Raw genomic sequence first — 16,971 nt, forward strand, 5'->3', positions numbered from 1 at the left:
TCATGGAGCGCAACGCGACTCGTGCATGCGCCGTGCGTGCCCGGCTGTGAAGCCGAAAGCATGTCACGGCCGGGTGCCCAGAGTGGCAATGGAGGTGCCGGCGGAGAGGAGCGACACCCCGTTCGGCCGCATCGCTGGACCGTGGAACAGGTAAGTGCTTATTAAAAATCAGCAACTACACTTTTTGTAGTTGCCGACTTTTAATAAGCCTGGAACTCCACTTTAAGGCATTGGCATAGCAAGACATATTAAACAATTTCATGCTCCCAGCTTTGTGGGAACAGTTTAGGGATGGACCCCTTCTTGTTCGAACATGACTGCGTACCCGTGCACAAAGCAAGGTCCGTAAAGACATGGATGAGCGAGTTTGGGGTGGAGCAACTTGACTGGCCTGCACAGTCCCCAGATTTCAACCTGATAGAACAGCTTTGGGATGAATTAGAGCGGAGACTGCGAACCAGGTCTTCTCGTCCATCAGTGCCTGTCCTCACAAATGTGCTTCTGGAAGAATGGTCAAACATTCCCATAGACACACTCCTAAACCTTGTGGACGGCCTTCCCAGAAGAGTTGAAGTTGTTATAGCTGCAAAGGGTGGGCCAACTCAATTTGTAACAATATGGGCAAAGCCTGTGATGCCATTAAAGTTCATGTGTGTGTAAAGGCAGGCGTCCTAATACTTCTGCCAATATAGTGTATATGAGTAGCCAGTGAAGAAACATTTGCTTATATCCGTTGAGTATCAAGGTGACGTGTTCTCTTCATCAGATGAAAACATGGTTGGTGAGGTTGCGCAGTCTTCCCGTTACGCTGTGATGTGTATGTAGGGAAAATCATTATTGGTAGAAGTCATCACTGGTCAGGTTTGAAGTTACCCAGATGCTATCTGTGGGACATGCGAAGAGGTCAGAAGTCATCATTGTAGGAAAATCCGTTTTCAATATTGAGCCGCTCGCTCCCGGCTCCCATACCAGGCTGCCTTCTACAAGGCTTGTGGCCCTGAACATGAACGGCTGTGTGAAGGAAAGTGGAAATAAAAAGCCTGGCATGAGGTATAGTTTGGATATAATAGCATCCTTCTGGAAAGACAGGCCAATGTAAACATCTGGCCAGGATAATTTATAACATGCATATTTTCCATATGTAGTCATATATCACTTTCCTTTAACCGTTCTCTGTTATGAATCACATGAAGCACTCTGAAAAGCAGACGGACTCGGGTCTGACTTGAATATATTGATGAGGCCTACGGAGCTTAGAGCCTTTCTAGTCAAAACCAAACATGGATTTGGGATTGAATTACCCACCTTTAATCCGTCTCCTGCACAAGGCTTTCATGCTTATAGCGGCATTTTTGTAAAGAAACAAAGGCAGTGACTGAATTATTCAGAGGTTAGCATGACACACTGCATACATTTTATATAGCAGGGTGACGCAAAGGTAAAGAACTGAGACCGCTCTTCTGGAAGGATCATATAATAAACATGGAAGGAGGTGATAATAGAGATACAGTATGTAAACCTTCACCAAATCTACCCATTTATAGTTGGAGCAAGAAAGCATCGTACTTTTATAAAAAGCCCAATGGGCTGTGACCGCTCAGGCTGGGTAGTTTATTTCTGGCTGTTGTACCCCACAGACAAGCGGATTCCTGTGCATTGCCCACTTCCTACCCCATAGCCACAAGCATATATTTCTGAGCATGTATATTAATACAATTATTTTAGAGTTGTTAGGTGCAGGCTGGCTGCCATCTAGTGCTTGTAAGCACCTAATGTCAGTCTCCTTCACCTATTTATGATAGATCATAACGCTCCCTCGCTACTACTTCCCTTGTTGCAGCAGCTGCAAAGTATCCATTTTTTGGGAAGCATGTGACCCCCATCTCCTGATGCAGCGTTTGGACTTAAAGTGGTTGTAAACTTCAGACATGAATTAACAAAGCATATCACACTATAGTGTGTACTTATCTCAAGAGTACAAAGTACCATTTCTGTTTGCTGCTTCATTCCTCTGCTATCAGAATCACTTCTGACAAGTTTTCCTGACACCTCCCCCCCTTCCTTCCTTCCCTCCCCCCTTCCTTCCTTCCCTCCCCCCTTCCTTCCTTCCCTCCCCCCTTCCTTCCTCCCCTCCCCCCTTCCTTCCTTCCTTCCCTCCCCCCTTCCTTCCTTCCCTCCCCCCTTCCTTCCCTCCCTCCCCCCTTCCTTCCCTCCCTCCCCCCTTCCTTCCCTCCCCCCTTCCTTCCCTCCCTCCCCCCTTCCTTCCTTCCTTCCTTCCCCTCCCCCCTTCCTTCCCCTCCCCCCTTCCTTCCCCTCCCCCCTTCCTTCCCTTCCCTCCCTTCCTTCCCTTCCCTCCCTCCCTTCCCTTTCCTTCCCTTCCCTTCCCTTCCCTCCCTTCCCTTCCCTCCCTTCCTTCCCTTCCCTTCCCTCCCTTCCCTTCCTTCCCTTCCTTCCCTCCCTTCCCTCCCTTCCCTTCCTTCCCTTCCCTCCCCTCCCTTCCTTCCTTCCCTCCCTTCCTTCCTTCCCTCTCTTCCCTCCTTCCCTTCTTTCCCTCTCTTCCCTCCTTCCCTTCCTTCCCTCTCTCCCCTCCTTCCCTTCCTTCCCTCTCTCCCCTCCTTCCCTTCCTTCCCTCTCTCCCCTCCCTTCCCTTTCTCTCTCCCCCCTTCCTTCCTTCCTTCCCCACTTCCTTCTCTCCCTTTCTCTTTCCCCTCCCCCCGCTCTCGCCCTCTCCTCCCCTCCCTACCCACCTGGCTGTTGATTTAACCTATTGGTGAATATAATTTTTAGTTATTTAAATTCATCATAGGAATTTTTATAGACACATTCTGTAAATGCACAAGTATTGTAATGTTCTGCTTGCCTGCATGCTTACATCTTTCTTCTTCTCCTTAGAATACTGCAAGCCCCTGGTTACACCAGCCAACACCTGTTACTTCAGCAGATGGTCTCCTGATGGGTCACCTTCCTGTACGTCCCTCCAGTGCCGACCCTCACCGGCCGCTCAAACTGTCTGCACATGCAAGCCCTCCCTTATCTAAACCATCAGCAGATCACCACAAAGAGTAAGCCGGATATCTTAATTTTGTACATGTGCAAGAAAATCAAACTACAGGCAAAAAGCTAAATACTCAGCTGAATTCGATACTCTAAACTATTTTACCATTGAATAAGAATGGGCAGTTCTGTTCCACTTGTGTGTTTGGCACCCTTGCCAGACAGCACAGCCAGGCTCTGTCTGAACTTCCTGAGGCCTACCCCTGACTTAACTTGTGAAAGGACAAAGAAGAAGCTGCAGCACACATTAACTAGGTCATCTGTTTTCTCGCCATACTGTTGGCATGTTAGTAGACAGACCTCGGCTAAGAATTAGGTCTGACTGGACCCTAATGTTGGGTACACATGGGCCCGAAAATCAGCTGAAAACTTCTGATCAGCGCTGGCAGAGAATGGTTGCAAGATCTGATCAGTGTGTCCTTGGGGGGGGGGGGGAGGGGAGGGGAGACCCTGTCAAAGCACACCAGAGGAGATACTAACATATCTTTTGAGTTAGTACAACTGTCAGTTTTTTTTTTTGTTTTTTTTCGTTCAGCTCTCTGGGTTGAATTTAATAAAAAGAAAAAAAAAAACACTACCTGTGTGTATCAGGCTTAAGGCAGCGCCTCCCACTCCCAGCCTGCCAGCCCATGCAGAAGATTGCAGGATATTATCAAGACCAACTGTTTGTTATGCTAGTTTTGTATATATATATATATATATATAAATATCTCCCAGTGTGGCTGGATCAGGCCTAGATATTTTTCATGGTGGCACACTGACACAGCTATCTGCAAGCCTGTAATATTTTATATATTAGCTGCGTTGAATTATGCTATTGTTTTTCTTGATATGAGCCTGCAGTAGGAATCCCTTGGGTTAAGCGAGTGTGCTTGTGTAAGGTATAGTGCATCCAGAAAGTATTCACAGCACTTTTTTTCTACACATTTAGTTATGTTACAGCCTTATTCCAAAATGGAGTAAATTTTATTATTTTCCCCACAATTCTACAAACAATACTCCATAACGACAACGCGAAAGAAGTTTGTTTGAAATCTTTGCAAATCTATTAAGAATAAAATAAATCACATATAAATAAGTATTCACAGCCTTTGCCATAACACTCAAAATTGAGCTCAGGTGCCTCCTGTTTCCACTGATCATCCTTGAGATATTCTACAACTTGATTTGAGTCCACCTGTAGTAATTTCAGTTGATTGGACATTATCTGGAAGGGCCCCCTCCAGACCTGTCTATATAAGGTCCCACAGTTAATAGTGCATGTCAGAGCACAAACCAACCATGAAGTCCAGGGAATTGTCTGTAGACCTCCGGGACGGGCTTGTATCGAGACACAGATCTGGGAAAGGCTGTGAATCGTAATGTACATGCGATTCTTTTTTCCTTTTTAATAAATTTGCAAAGATTTCAAACAAACGTCTTTCAAGTTGTTCTTATGAGGTATTGTTTGTAGAATTTTGAGGAAAATAATTAATTTAATCCATTTTGGAATAAGGTTGTACCATAAAAATATGGAAAAAGTGAAGCGCTGTGAATACTTTTCCGCATGCATTGTATACCTTAAAGACCTTCAATTTACATAAGCAATAAAATCAGCAGGTAAGTTTACATACCACAACTATCTCAATGCCTCCAGCTAATTGGATTTCTGACTATTACACACACACACGTACGTTGAACTCTGAATTTCTGTCTGGATTTTTTGGTATCCTGGAAGATAGACGAGTCGGCTTCATTGGCTGGCTTTTTTGAGCAATGCATGAAACAGATATATTAATAATTCTATTCTTCAGAATAATAACACTGACCTTTTTTTTTCAACAGAGATTTAGAGAAGAAAACCTACAGTGAACCCTTGCGCTCAGTTACTTCAGCACCAGTGAAGAATGAGCATGAGCACAACCGGACCCATTCGGGTAAAGATGGCCATACCCACAGACTTTATATGGAACCTGTTCTGAGCCACACCAAGGTGCAAAGGTCATCATTGGACACTGCAGAGCGTTCGGAGCGTTCGAGCAAATACAAGGAGGAACACCGAAGGATCCTACAGGAAAACATTGAAGCTGCTTCTTTTTCAGTGAAGATGAAAGCACATGAAAATGAACGGGAAAGCTATACTAGAGTAACCCCCATTGTGTCTTGCAGTCCCAAAAGCCACTTGGTAAAGCAGGAAAACAATGTGGAGCGCCCCATCTCAGATCTGTACAAGATGAAAACATCAGTCTCTCAAAGTCTGCCCCAAAGTAACTATTTTACCACTTTATCTAATAGTGTGGTGAATGAGCCACCAAGGTCGTTTGCACCCAAGGAATCTGTAAATGTATTCAATGAAAAGCAAAATGTCAGCCCTTCTTCGTCTAATTCTTCTGCCGTTAATTCTTATTTGTCTAAACCACCACCTTTAATTAAGCACCAACCTGAGGATGGACCAGGCAGTAAACTAAATGAGCAGATTCCTCAGCAGATGGCAACTCACACAATTACGTCCTACAGAGGAGACAATAGAAGCCCCACCCAATTGTCCATCACGTCTTCAAACACACTCCGGAGCATGCCTGCCTTACACAGAGCACCTGTATTCCATCCTCCGCTCCAACATAGCTTGGACAGGAAAGAAGGAAGTTACAGTAATCTTTCTCCACCAACCTTGACTCCAGTGCAGCCAGTAACTACTGGCGGAAAGATCCAGGAGCTTCAGAAACCACCTACCCTCGTCCCTGAGCCTAAGGAAGGTGCTGCCTCTTACAAGAAAAATGCAGATAAGGTCATCCAGGAAGTATGGAAAAGCAGCGAAAAGCAAAACCACAGTAAAATTGACTGGCTGCCAGAGAAAAATAATGTGAAGGTACCGTCTGCAACCGCTTCTGTCATTGTACGCCCACCATCTAGTGCAAAGTATGATAACATGCCAGTAACTCCGGCTCTCTCCAAGGATAGAGCTGGCGAAAGCGCCTCAGCTGGAATCAATCAACCTGATTGCTCAAAGACCATGGAAGCCAGAGAGACTGTAAGGATAGGCCAGCCAATTATGAACTCAGACAGCACTCATGTGCTCTTTGAGAAGAACTCTCACGCTCCTTCACACAGCATTCACAGTTTGTCTGCACCTGGAACTAATATAATGTGCAGTACAAAAACTGACGTGACCACCTCTGCCCCCACAACCACAAGTGTTTCGAATTGCAGCGCATCAGAAGTAACTTATTCTTTATCCAATGCTGTCTCAGCCTGTACAACGATAGAAAGCACCAGTTCATTGCCAGCAAGCCAAACCATGGCACAAACTCAAGAGAATGTTGTCAACGCCGTAGCTTCAGCCACTCCAGCAAGTAGCAAGCCAGCAGTTCAGCCCAATGCATTGTATCCTGCGTCAAGTGATTTCGTCCATTTAAAAAAGCACAAGGCTGCTCTGGCTGCAGCCCAGTTTAAAAGCACTAATGCGATCGATGCAGAAACTAGTGCTGTGAAAACTCAGACTGTGCCACCTTCAGGCTCTCCAGATAGCAGCACACCCTGCAGCTCCACAAACTCGTCAGGTTCTGTAGGCAATGGGCAGGCATCCCAATGCAGCCAGCCAAATTATCACACCAAACTTAAAAAGGCCTGGCTTACTAGACATTCGGAAGAAGATAAAAACACCAACAATAAGCTGGAAAATGCTGGCAGCTCAATAGTGTCTGAAATCATTAAGCCCTGTACTGTAAATTTGATTGCTTCGACCTCTAGCGAGCTACAGAATACCCTGGACTTTCGAGCCCAGGATGACAAGTCTCCCAAGGAGGATAGGCTTACAAGGAGGAGGTTGAAAAGGACTTATGAATCTGGCTCAGAAAGCGGGGACTCTGATGAAAGCGAGAGCAAGTCTGGACAAAGGCTGAAACGTCAGCCCAAGCCAACATACAAAAAGAAGCAAAACGATATGCAGAGGCGAAAAGGTGACACAGACAAAGAGGACGAAATAAAACCCAATGGTATTCTTAGTCGGAGTGCCAAGGAAAAAAGCAAACTAAAGTTACAGAGCAACAGTACCAGCTGTAAGTATGTTCTCTAACCTTGAAACCAGCCTTTCATGTGTTTTTGTTTATACAAGTGCACAGTTTCCTTTGTTGGTTGTTCCTGGAAGCCATCCATATTACTTAACAATGGCATGGTCTGTTGTGCGTGTGTGTTTTTTTTTTTTGTTTAGAAACTTAGAGCCAGTTTCCAGACAAATCGCTAAATGTGCACCTAGCATACACAGGAAGATCTATCTGCCAAAGGGTTTCGTATTTATGTCCATCTAGTTACTACGATGGACATCTGTCTAGTAGAACTGACTTAAAGCGGAGCTCCACCCTAAAGTTGAACTTCCGCTCAGCGCTCAGATCCCCCGGTGCCACAATTGGCACCTTTCAGGGGGAAGGGGTGCAGATACCTGTATAGTACAGGCATCTGCACCCACTTCCGGGCAAAGCTCCAGATCGCGTTCTCAGCCATTGGCTGAGAACACTGATCGGGAGCCTGTAGGCTAATGGTTTTCCAGCATGCTCAGCCGGCCTCTTTCAGACCGGCTGACATGCACACGGTCTGAATGTCGGCCATTTTTTATTGAACCGGCTGATGTTGCCCAGCATTCAGCTCGTGTGGACGGAGCTTAAACCTTCACAGGTGATGATGCAGCAGCAGAGTCCGGAGCTCTCAGTGCCATGTCCTTCGCTCGTGTGTCCTGGTGGCTCCGTTCAGTTTCTACCTCAGGTATTACCCATCCTGAGCCTTAATACCAGAGGCAGCTGCGGAAGGGAGCCTCCGGGATTCCTGAGGGAAGGACAGGACACTCATTTCACATGGGCTTTTTTTTTTTAACAGAAGTAATTTTTTGATGGATTTAATATTTATTTTGTATATTGCACATTAATTCATCGGATATTTTCTATTTGGTTCATTTGCACTCTATAGATGTTTCATAAGTTTTTATTTAATTATAGGTTTTGTGAAATGTGTTTTGATTTTTCTGGTTTTGCACAAATGGATAACCTTTTCACATCTTGTAGTGTTTGTGTAGAGATTTATAGATATATTGTGCATTGTGGACTTGTGTAACATGGCATACTACAGGCCGAGGTGGCTAAATTTTCTTGAATCCCCAGGCAAGTGTCCCAGTTGTTTTGAATAACACCAAGCTATATATCAATTCTCTGCTTGCTTGTTTAACGCAGATCCTTTACATGGCATTAAAGGTATTAAATCATTCATTCATGCCCGTGGTTGGTTTTCCAGTATGTCTGCATGTTCTCCTGTCATATGGTGTTAGTGAGGGTGGGTAGCACTGTGCGTCTGCACAGCTCTCCGTCTCTAACAGAATCTGACTTGTATAAAATGAATGCTCATAGCTTCTACCCGGTCTTGTTTACATTGAAACTCAGCAGCCCTCATGTTCAAGGGAAGGCCAATAGAGGCTTTGTGACATGCTTCAGCTTCAAAGAACACCCACCATGTCATACATGCAGCATATTCATCCCCCCCCCCCCCCCCCCATAACCACACTTGAACGGAGTGTTAAATTACTAGCATCTTTTCATATTTAGGGATTTGCAATTAAATCTTAAGCAAAGACAGGCTGTTACTGGAGCGGTATTCATCAGCCCCCCCTCCAATCAGTTCATGAGTCGGTGATTGCCGTGTTTTTACAGGCCGCTTTGGCACTGATGCGTGCTCGAGGCTCGGCTCAGACTCCGAAAATTATTCAGTGGACTGTTTGTCTTACTGCAGGCTGTTTTCTGTGTCTGTGAACTTGAGTGCTGCTGGAAATATAGCCGAGCCACAGCTATTTCTGTACCGTGGGCAGTCGCATTACAGAGCTCTGCAATTAAGGTGTTGACGTGAAAAGCGCGTATGAAAAGGATGCATGCAGAAATAAATGGCTTGTCAGGAGCGGAGTGAGCGGCGGCTAATTTATATAGTTAATCTGGCCACTTTCATGTGCCTAATTTTTTCATTAGTCACCCACTGTAAGTTTAATGGATATAAATGTGATGAAGGCAAAAATGTGTAAAGGTTTGTTACTGCGGCTGACATTGTCCTTCGGTGTATGAGGTCTGCCAATGGTTATTCAATAATTATTATTTTTTAAACAAAAGATCCTGTTCTTCAAATAGGCCCGGGTGCTTACTCTTTCCCGGTTTTGCCTACACTCAGACTTCGAAGAGTCCTGTTTTTCAAACAGTCCTATGGCCATATTCTTTCCCTATGTGGCCTACACACTGCCACAATATTGTTTTTTTTTACCAGCGTTCATTTGGGTACACAGAAGACTTCGGGGTATACGCTTTGCCTCTAGGGCAGTCTTTCTCAACTTCATTTTTACCACAGGAACCCTTAAAACCCTTTTTAAAAGTGGGGACAGAGCTGCCCCTACAGAAGTGGTAGCTCATTTAGTCCCAGGCGTCCAAAAGTTCAATATGCACCTTGTATAAGGAGAACCAGTACATGATGCTTTTTTTAATGGTTTCAAACTTCAGTCCTGCTCCACTCTATATACTTCTCTGCTGACAGACGTTGCTGGCGATGCAGAAAGGTAATAGGCACATTGTACCACATCTACTGGTCTTGCCCATTGCCCCCTATTGGTGGACAGTACACTCTTTAGGCCATTCCATCTTTGAATACTGGACTCCCTTTGACCCCCCTAAAGCAGGGCTCTCAAACTGGCGGCCCTCCAGCTGCTGTGAAACTACATGAGGCATTGCAAGGCTGAAAGTTACAAACATAACTCCCTCAGGCAGAGGCATGATGGCACTTGTATTTCTGCAACAGCTGGAAGACCACCAGTTTGAGACCTCTGAATTAAAGCCTTCATTTTGGGGGACCCCCCCCCCATCCCTTTCTAAAAAAAAAAAACCCTTTGCACTTGTGCTTACAGCAGAACCCCCTCGTTGGTTAACCTGCATATTAGGATTCGGGGTGCCAAGAGGATGGCGTGCTGGGCGATTCTTAAGAGACACACAACTGAGTTTTGGAACTGTGGACCCTTTTTGGAAACTCCTATTACCTGACACTCCCTGGGTCGCGGTGGGTTGAGTCAGTGGAGTTGTTTTTTGGGTTTGGCTGAAGTTGTGAAGTCTTCCCCATCCTTTTTATTTTTTTTTGTTTCCTCCCTTTCCCTCTCTTCTTCTGGACACTCCTCTACTTTTCTTTTCCATTTGGTACAATGACTACTGGTTGGTAGTTTCATACCTTCATACGAAAGACAAAAACAGAGCTCAACTCACCAACCAGTCTTCTGACCAACCAAATTAACCTGTCATTAAAGCAGAGGTCCACCCTAAAGTGGACCTCCGCTCATCGGAACCCTCCCCCCCTCCGGCGCCACAATTGGCACCTTTCAGGGGGGAGGGGGGTGCAGATACCTGTACAGTACAGGTATTCTGCACCCACTTCCGGGATAGCTCTCTGCGGAAAGGGGCGTAGATTACGCCCCTTTCCGCAAGTGCCCGCCCCTTTCCGCAAGTGCCCGCCCCTTTCCGCAAGTGCCCGCCCCTTTCCGCAAGTGCCCGCCCCTTTCCGCAAGTGCCCGCCCCTTTCCGCAAGTGCCCGCCCCTTTCCGCAAGTGCCCGCCCCTTTCCGCAAGTGCCCGCCCCTTTCCGCAAGTGCCCGCCCCTTTCCGCAAGTGCCCGCCCCTTTCCGCAAGTGCCCGCCCCTTTCCGCAAGTGCCCGCCCCTTTCCGCAAGTGCCCGCCCCTTTCCGCAAGTGCCCGCCCCTTTCCGCAAGTGCCCGCCCCTTTCCGCAAGTGCCCGCCCCTTTCCGCAAGTGCCCGCCCCTTTCCGCAAGTGCCCGCCCCTTTCCGCAAGTGCCCGCCCCTTTCCGCAAGTGCCCCGCTGCCTGCTGGGAAACATACAGATCCCAGAGGCAGCGGGGACCATCCTTATTGTGCAGCGCGATTCGCGCATGCGCAGTAGGGAACCGGGAAATGAAGCCGAAAGGCTCCATTTCCTGATTCCCATACCCAAGATGGCGGCGGCAGCACCCGACAAGACGATCTAGAGATCGGCTTCGGGTGCCGACATCGCGGGCGCGCTGGACAGGTAAGTGTCACTATTTTAAAAGTCAGCAGCTACAGTATTTGTAGCTGCTGGCTTTAAAAAAAAAAAAAAAAAAACGCGGAGTCCCGGCGGACTCCCGCTTTAAACAGTCTGCATTAAAAACAGGGGTTTAGTTGGCACGCATTTGCAAACACATGCTTAACTTGCAAGGCCTCTTCACGGCACCCCGTATATGCTTTCAGTCCCAACGCTACTGAATTTATGAGCGTCCCCACAGTGGGAGCACATGTGCATTCAATGGATAGATGAGGGGCAGGTGGGCCTGGAGGCAGCTCAATCCCCCTTAAAGGAACAGGAGCACACTGGACGCCCAGCACGTAGCACAGTGTCAGCAAAGGTGCCCAGTTTGTCCTCGGATCATATTTACACCAGTAACAAACAAATGGCCCCCGCCCCCACCTATAACTGGCCTTCCCACCAAGGAGCTGCTCTTTTTAACGCAGACTGTTTGTTTGACAGGTTAATTTGGTTGGTCAGACTGGTTGGTCAGTTGAGCTATGGAATGTTCTGTTTTTGTCTTCCATGTGTTTTCCCTTCCATGTGTTCCTTGGTGTGAAGGCCAGTTATAGGTGGGGGCAGGGGTCGTTTGTTACTGGTGATACGGTCAGATATTGCCTGTGCATACATACCCCCTGCTTTCCTCCTTGGATGCAAGCCTAGTCATGTTCGCCTGTTACTAGACCATTAGGTGATAACACATTGAGCGCCTTGGTTGAAGGTTCATCTGTTTATGTACTGGAATTTTTAATCTGCTACCTGAATGTCCTGTACTTTTTTCCTTTTGTATGTTGCAAACATTTAAAATTTAATAAAACCGCTCCTGCAAAAAACAATTAATTTGGGGTTTGTGGGAAGCATGCCCCTTACGTTGGTAGTCAATGAGAAGAATACCCTCCTTTCACTAGTTGGGGGGACTGCCACCCTTACAGACAAAAAGATCACTGGTGACATGCTGCTGGCTCTGCCAAGTAGCTTTGGCCCCAAAACTATGCAGACGCCATCAGATGGCAGATCGGTCAGCCAAAGATCAAGGAACCCCTTGCAACTTCAGAAGGGTTTTACAGACCCGTTTGGAAATGGATAGATGAGGGGGTTGAACAATGGACAATCCAAAAGGCATGGCTTCTCCTAGTGGCTCTACCGTCGCACATCTCAAGTAATCTCACAGTGGTAGGTGCATACTAGTCCTGGAAAGCATTTGTCTCCTAGGAGGAGGTGAATGCTGGAAGAAAATAATTTGTATTCACTGTGCAATCTTTCCTCTGATCGTTCTTTGAGGGACACGGATCCAACACATTCATTTTGTGTTTCTCTGTTTATTTGCCATGTTTCCTTGGTTTTAGAATGTGTTTTTGCAAGGTTGTTTTATTGTTCTGTTCACCATTGCTTCTCCTCGGATTACTGAGGATGTTTTAGGCTTCATGTACACGGGACGTTTTTACAGCCTCTCCTGAACAATTTAACTTGACAGATAGTAACCCACATTTAAAACCTCTGCCGTGCCACGTTTAACCACTTAAAGCGGGAGTCCGCCGGGACTCCGCGTTTTTTTTTTTTTTTAAAGCCAGCAGCTACAAATACTGCAGCTGCTGACTTTTAAAATAGTGACACTTACCTGTCCAGCGCGCCCGCGATGTCGGCACCCGAAGCCGATCTCTAGATCGTCTCTCGGGTGCTGCCGCCGCCATCTTGGGTATGGAAATCAGGAATGGAGCCTTTCGGCTTCAGTTCCCAGCTCCCTACTGCGCATGCGCAAGTCGCGCTGCGCAATAAGGACGGCCCCCGCTGCCTCTGGGATCTGTGTGTTTCCCAGCAGGCAGCGGGGCACTTGCGGAAAGGGGCGTAATCTACGCCCCTTTCTGCAGAGAGCTATCCCGGAAGTGGGTGCAGATACCTGTACTGTACAGGTATCTGCACCCCCCCCCCCCCTGAAAGGTGCCAATTGTGGCGCCGGAGGGGGAGAGGGTTCCGATGAGCGGAAGGTCCACTTTAGGGTGGACCTCTGCTTTAAGCCAAAGACCAGAGCACTTTTTGCGATTCGGCACTGAGTCATTTTAACTGACAATTGCGCGGTCGTACAAACGTGTCTTCCAAACAAAATTGACGTCCATTTTTTTCCCACAAATAGAGCTTTCTTTTGGTGGTATTTGATCACCTCTGCGGTTTGTTTTGTCCTATAAACAAAAAAAAAGCGTAAATTTTGAGAAAAAAAAAAAAGCATTATTTTTTACATCTTGCTATAATATTCCCCAAAAATATATATATATAAAAAAAAAAAATTTCCTCAGTTTAGGCCGATACATATTCTTCATATTTCTGGTAAAAACAAAATGCAATAAGCTTTTGATTGGTTTGCGCAAAAGTTATAGCGTTTACAAATGATGGCATTTTTATTAATAATTTTTTTTTCTTTTTTTTTTTTACTAATAATGACGGTGATTAGTGATTTTTATCGTTACTGCGACATTATGGAGGACACATTGGACATTTTTGACACATTTTTGGGACCATTGTCATTTATTTATGCTATACAAATGCACTGATTCCTGTGTAAATGACACTGGCAGTGAAGGGGTTAACCACTAGGTGGCCGTGTAGAGGTTACGTATGTCCTAGGGAGTGATTCTAATTGTGGGGGGGTGACTACATGTGACACATCGCTGGCCTCTGTTCCTGATCACAGGGAGCAGAGATCAGTGATACTATCACTAGGCAGAACGGGGAAACGAAACATCGAGTCCGCGATACCCACAACCCGACTCACGGAGGTCCCTGCCAGCACGCACGCAATGGTATGGCGGCAAATTTAAAGGGACATACAGATACACCCATTTGCCCAGCCGTGTCATTCTGCCGACGTACATCGTCGCGTGTCGGTTGGGAGCCGCTTAAAAACCAAAACAATTTTTCTTTTTTTCAAAATGCCCAAAAATGAAAAACGCCTGTAAATTAAACACGGCTAAACGTGAATTACCGGGCGTAGCCACGTTTAGAAGCACTTGGCGCTTGAAATACCTGTAAACTCAACTTCTGAACATATATTTTTTTGCTTTCCAAAAAATGCCTATAAACGCAACTACCTAGAAACAACTGTGTGTACATGGACAGATAAGATAACATAGAGGAGAATTTAGGGCCAGTTGAAAAAACTCCCAACTGCGCCTAAATATCCGTTTACAAGCAGCAGTGTACATGAGGCCTTGGGGTTATAGCAGTTTTAATATCAGCTGGTTTAGCAGGAACTGGCCAAGATTCGAACAACACATGGGCAGGCTGAATGTACCCAAGTTGTTTGATTAATCAGCTAGGGTACAACCAGCCTGTTGGATTTTATATGCGATTATTGCCAGCGGCTCCTCTAACCACTAGCAATAATTACTGTGTTCTTCCAGTGGTGATTGGGTGCCCCTCGTATTGACTTAGGTTTCAGCATATCTCTAAAGTAAATTGTGTAAAAGATGCAGGTAGCCATTTGAAAGAAAGCTTTTAAGGGAAATTGTTTTGCTTTACGTCAAAGTAGAACCGTAAAGCAAAATGTCGTCTTTTTCATTGTGGATAAAGTAAAGACCAATACAAATGGGCCAAAAACATCCGGATCAGCAGGCCTTGAGGCCAGCGTTTTGTTCTACAGAAGAAACCTGTTTAAAAACTGGCTGCTGTCGAATAGGCATGCTGGGCAACCATCATTCGATCAGCGCTCACAGCCAACAACTGTCAGAATCCAATGTCTCAGAAGAAGAGATTTCTACATCAACACAAGTGATGTTTATTCAGTAATCTGAGCAATCTGTCAGTGTACCTAGCTTAAAAGTATATGTGGACCTTCACTTTGTAAAACAACTTGCTCAGTTTTAAATAGAGATTAAATGTTTTTGTATTTAAGTGTGTGTGTGTGTATGTGTGTATATGTGTATATATATATATATATATATATATATTTATGTATATATATATTTATGTATAATTATTAAAATAGAGCTGGGCGATTTTCTTCCGAAAAAAAACAATCGCAGATTTTTAAAATCCAACAGGCTGGTTGTACTCCAGCTGATTAATCAAACATTTAAAAAAAAAACTTGATTCAGGATTTGACATGAGTTTGTTTTTTGTTTTTATGGACACCGCACCGGGCCTGAGGAGCTGCGGGCAGGAGTTTTTAGGCGAGGTCACGGCTTTGGTCTAGTCCGCGGCTCCCGGCCTCCCCTAAGAACTCCTGTCCGCAGCTCCTCAGGACCTCTCAACTCGATTCAAATCAATTTTTTCCCCAGCCCTAATATATAAACACACACCTCATTTTTTTTACATAACCTCTGTGCTCAGCTGCTTAAGAAGTTCAGTGAGCTGGGGGCGGAGAAGCAGCAGTACACTGACCTTCCTAGATAATGGTTTTGCAGGGGGGGGGGGGGGAAATCTGTCAGCACACATCTGATCATTGGAGGACAAGTAGGCTGTTCTCCCAGAAAACGGACCATACTGGGGTGATTGTGCTTCACTCCTAGTGTGGTCAGTTTGATATAGGAAAGCAGTATGTCACACACAGGAAGTAATGCAAAGAGAAAAGGATATACTTTTTAATACAAGTACGTGGTACAACAGATACATATCAGGAATATGACATGTTTTGGCAACATGTTCTTTAAGGAAAGGTTATAACCCCTGTCAGTTGTTTGCCATCGGTGTCCCATAGCAGTGCTTTCCCTTCACTTCCTGTGCATATCTGAAAGTGAGGGGAAATCCCTGTAAAGTGAGGGAATCATGGTGTCACCAGAGTTTGTGTTCCCATTGGAAGATTTCCAATCTGTTTTTATTCAGGGGTCTACCCGGAATTGTGGAATTTATTTTATTTTCACTATTGATAGCAGCAAGCAAGACAAATAGGATGAATCTCCCTAATAGGGCACAGAAAGCAATAAAAACTGACAGGTTGTAGTCTATCTCCACTCAATCCAAAACGAAAAAAAAAGTTTTGCCTTTAGGTATACTTCAATGTTTAGATTGGGACATGTCTGCTTGTCGGTTTGTAATCTGAGTAAGCCTTGTGATCAGAAATGTCCACAGAAATGGCAATTCTTGTACAAGCAGGTTCCCCTTTAGCAAGTGTGAAGGGTAGAAAGAATGTACTGTATATGATGTGTTAGGTCCCCTTAGGCCCCTTTCACACTTGTGCGACTTGTCCTGTGACTTGGGACTGCAAAGTCACGTGACAGGACGTACCCAACGATTTCCAATGGCTACCATTCATAACTTTGCGACCTTCAAATTTGTCCCCGTACTACTCTGATCAGACTTGAGGTCCATAGACCTCGAGTTTACACAGGCATTCCCCGAAATTGCAGCAAAACCTTGTGACTTTCAAGTCACGGCAGTGTGAAAGGGGCCTTATCCAGGTATTTCTTTTTAAATGAATGCCGCTAATATTTAAGTTTTGGGTGGGTGTTTGATGGTTGACAAACCCATTAATTTTGCGTAGATGTTAGTAGATTGACATACTTGGTAGTTTCTATGGATATGGGATGAGGCTCACCAACAATGTTGATGAAGGGAGTCGTCTTCTCCTGGCTGAATTTATATTTGTTTTATGTTGCATTGACTGCTGCAGGGGAGAGTGAGATTCCACGGTACAGAAAATCTGACCACTGGAGCCCCACAGGAGGTGCCAAACACGAATGGCTCATACAGTTTACTGGACTTGCCGTCAGTCATAATGTAAATATCAGCTTTGGGTGGACTGACTAAAGAATACCTACAGTATACTGAGAGAAATCTGGTTGCTGCCATTTCTGACCTCTGCTGAAAATGGTAGTTATCCGACTGTCATGGCGATCCTCCTGATTTT

At 45.5% G+C, this 16,971-nt stretch overlaps 1 protein-coding gene across 2 annotated transcripts in view; it reads left to right on the plus strand.

Annotated features, from left to right (window-relative positions):
• JMJD1C (jumonji domain containing 1C) overlaps nt 1-16,971 on the plus strand; it is a 443,208-nt gene that overhangs the window by 378,353 nt on the left and 47,884 nt on the right. For both annotated transcript variants that reach the window (XM_077455417.1, XM_077455418.1), the window contains 2 exons: nt 2,893-3,062; nt 4,879-7,091. In XM_077455417.1, coding sequence (XP_077311543.1) covers nt 2,893-3,062; nt 4,879-7,091 — 2,383 coding nt within the window. The remainder of the gene's footprint in view (nt 1-2,892; nt 3,063-4,878; nt 7,092-16,971) is intronic.

The sequence above is a fragment of the Lithobates pipiens genome, unplaced genomic scaffold (assembly GCF_037356315.1).
Source record: "Lithobates pipiens isolate NorthernLeopardFrog02 unplaced genomic scaffold, aLitPip1_a1.2 Scaffold_25, whole genome shotgun sequence".
NCBI classification, from domain to species: domain Eukaryota; kingdom Metazoa; phylum Chordata; class Amphibia; order Anura; family Ranidae; genus Lithobates; species Lithobates pipiens.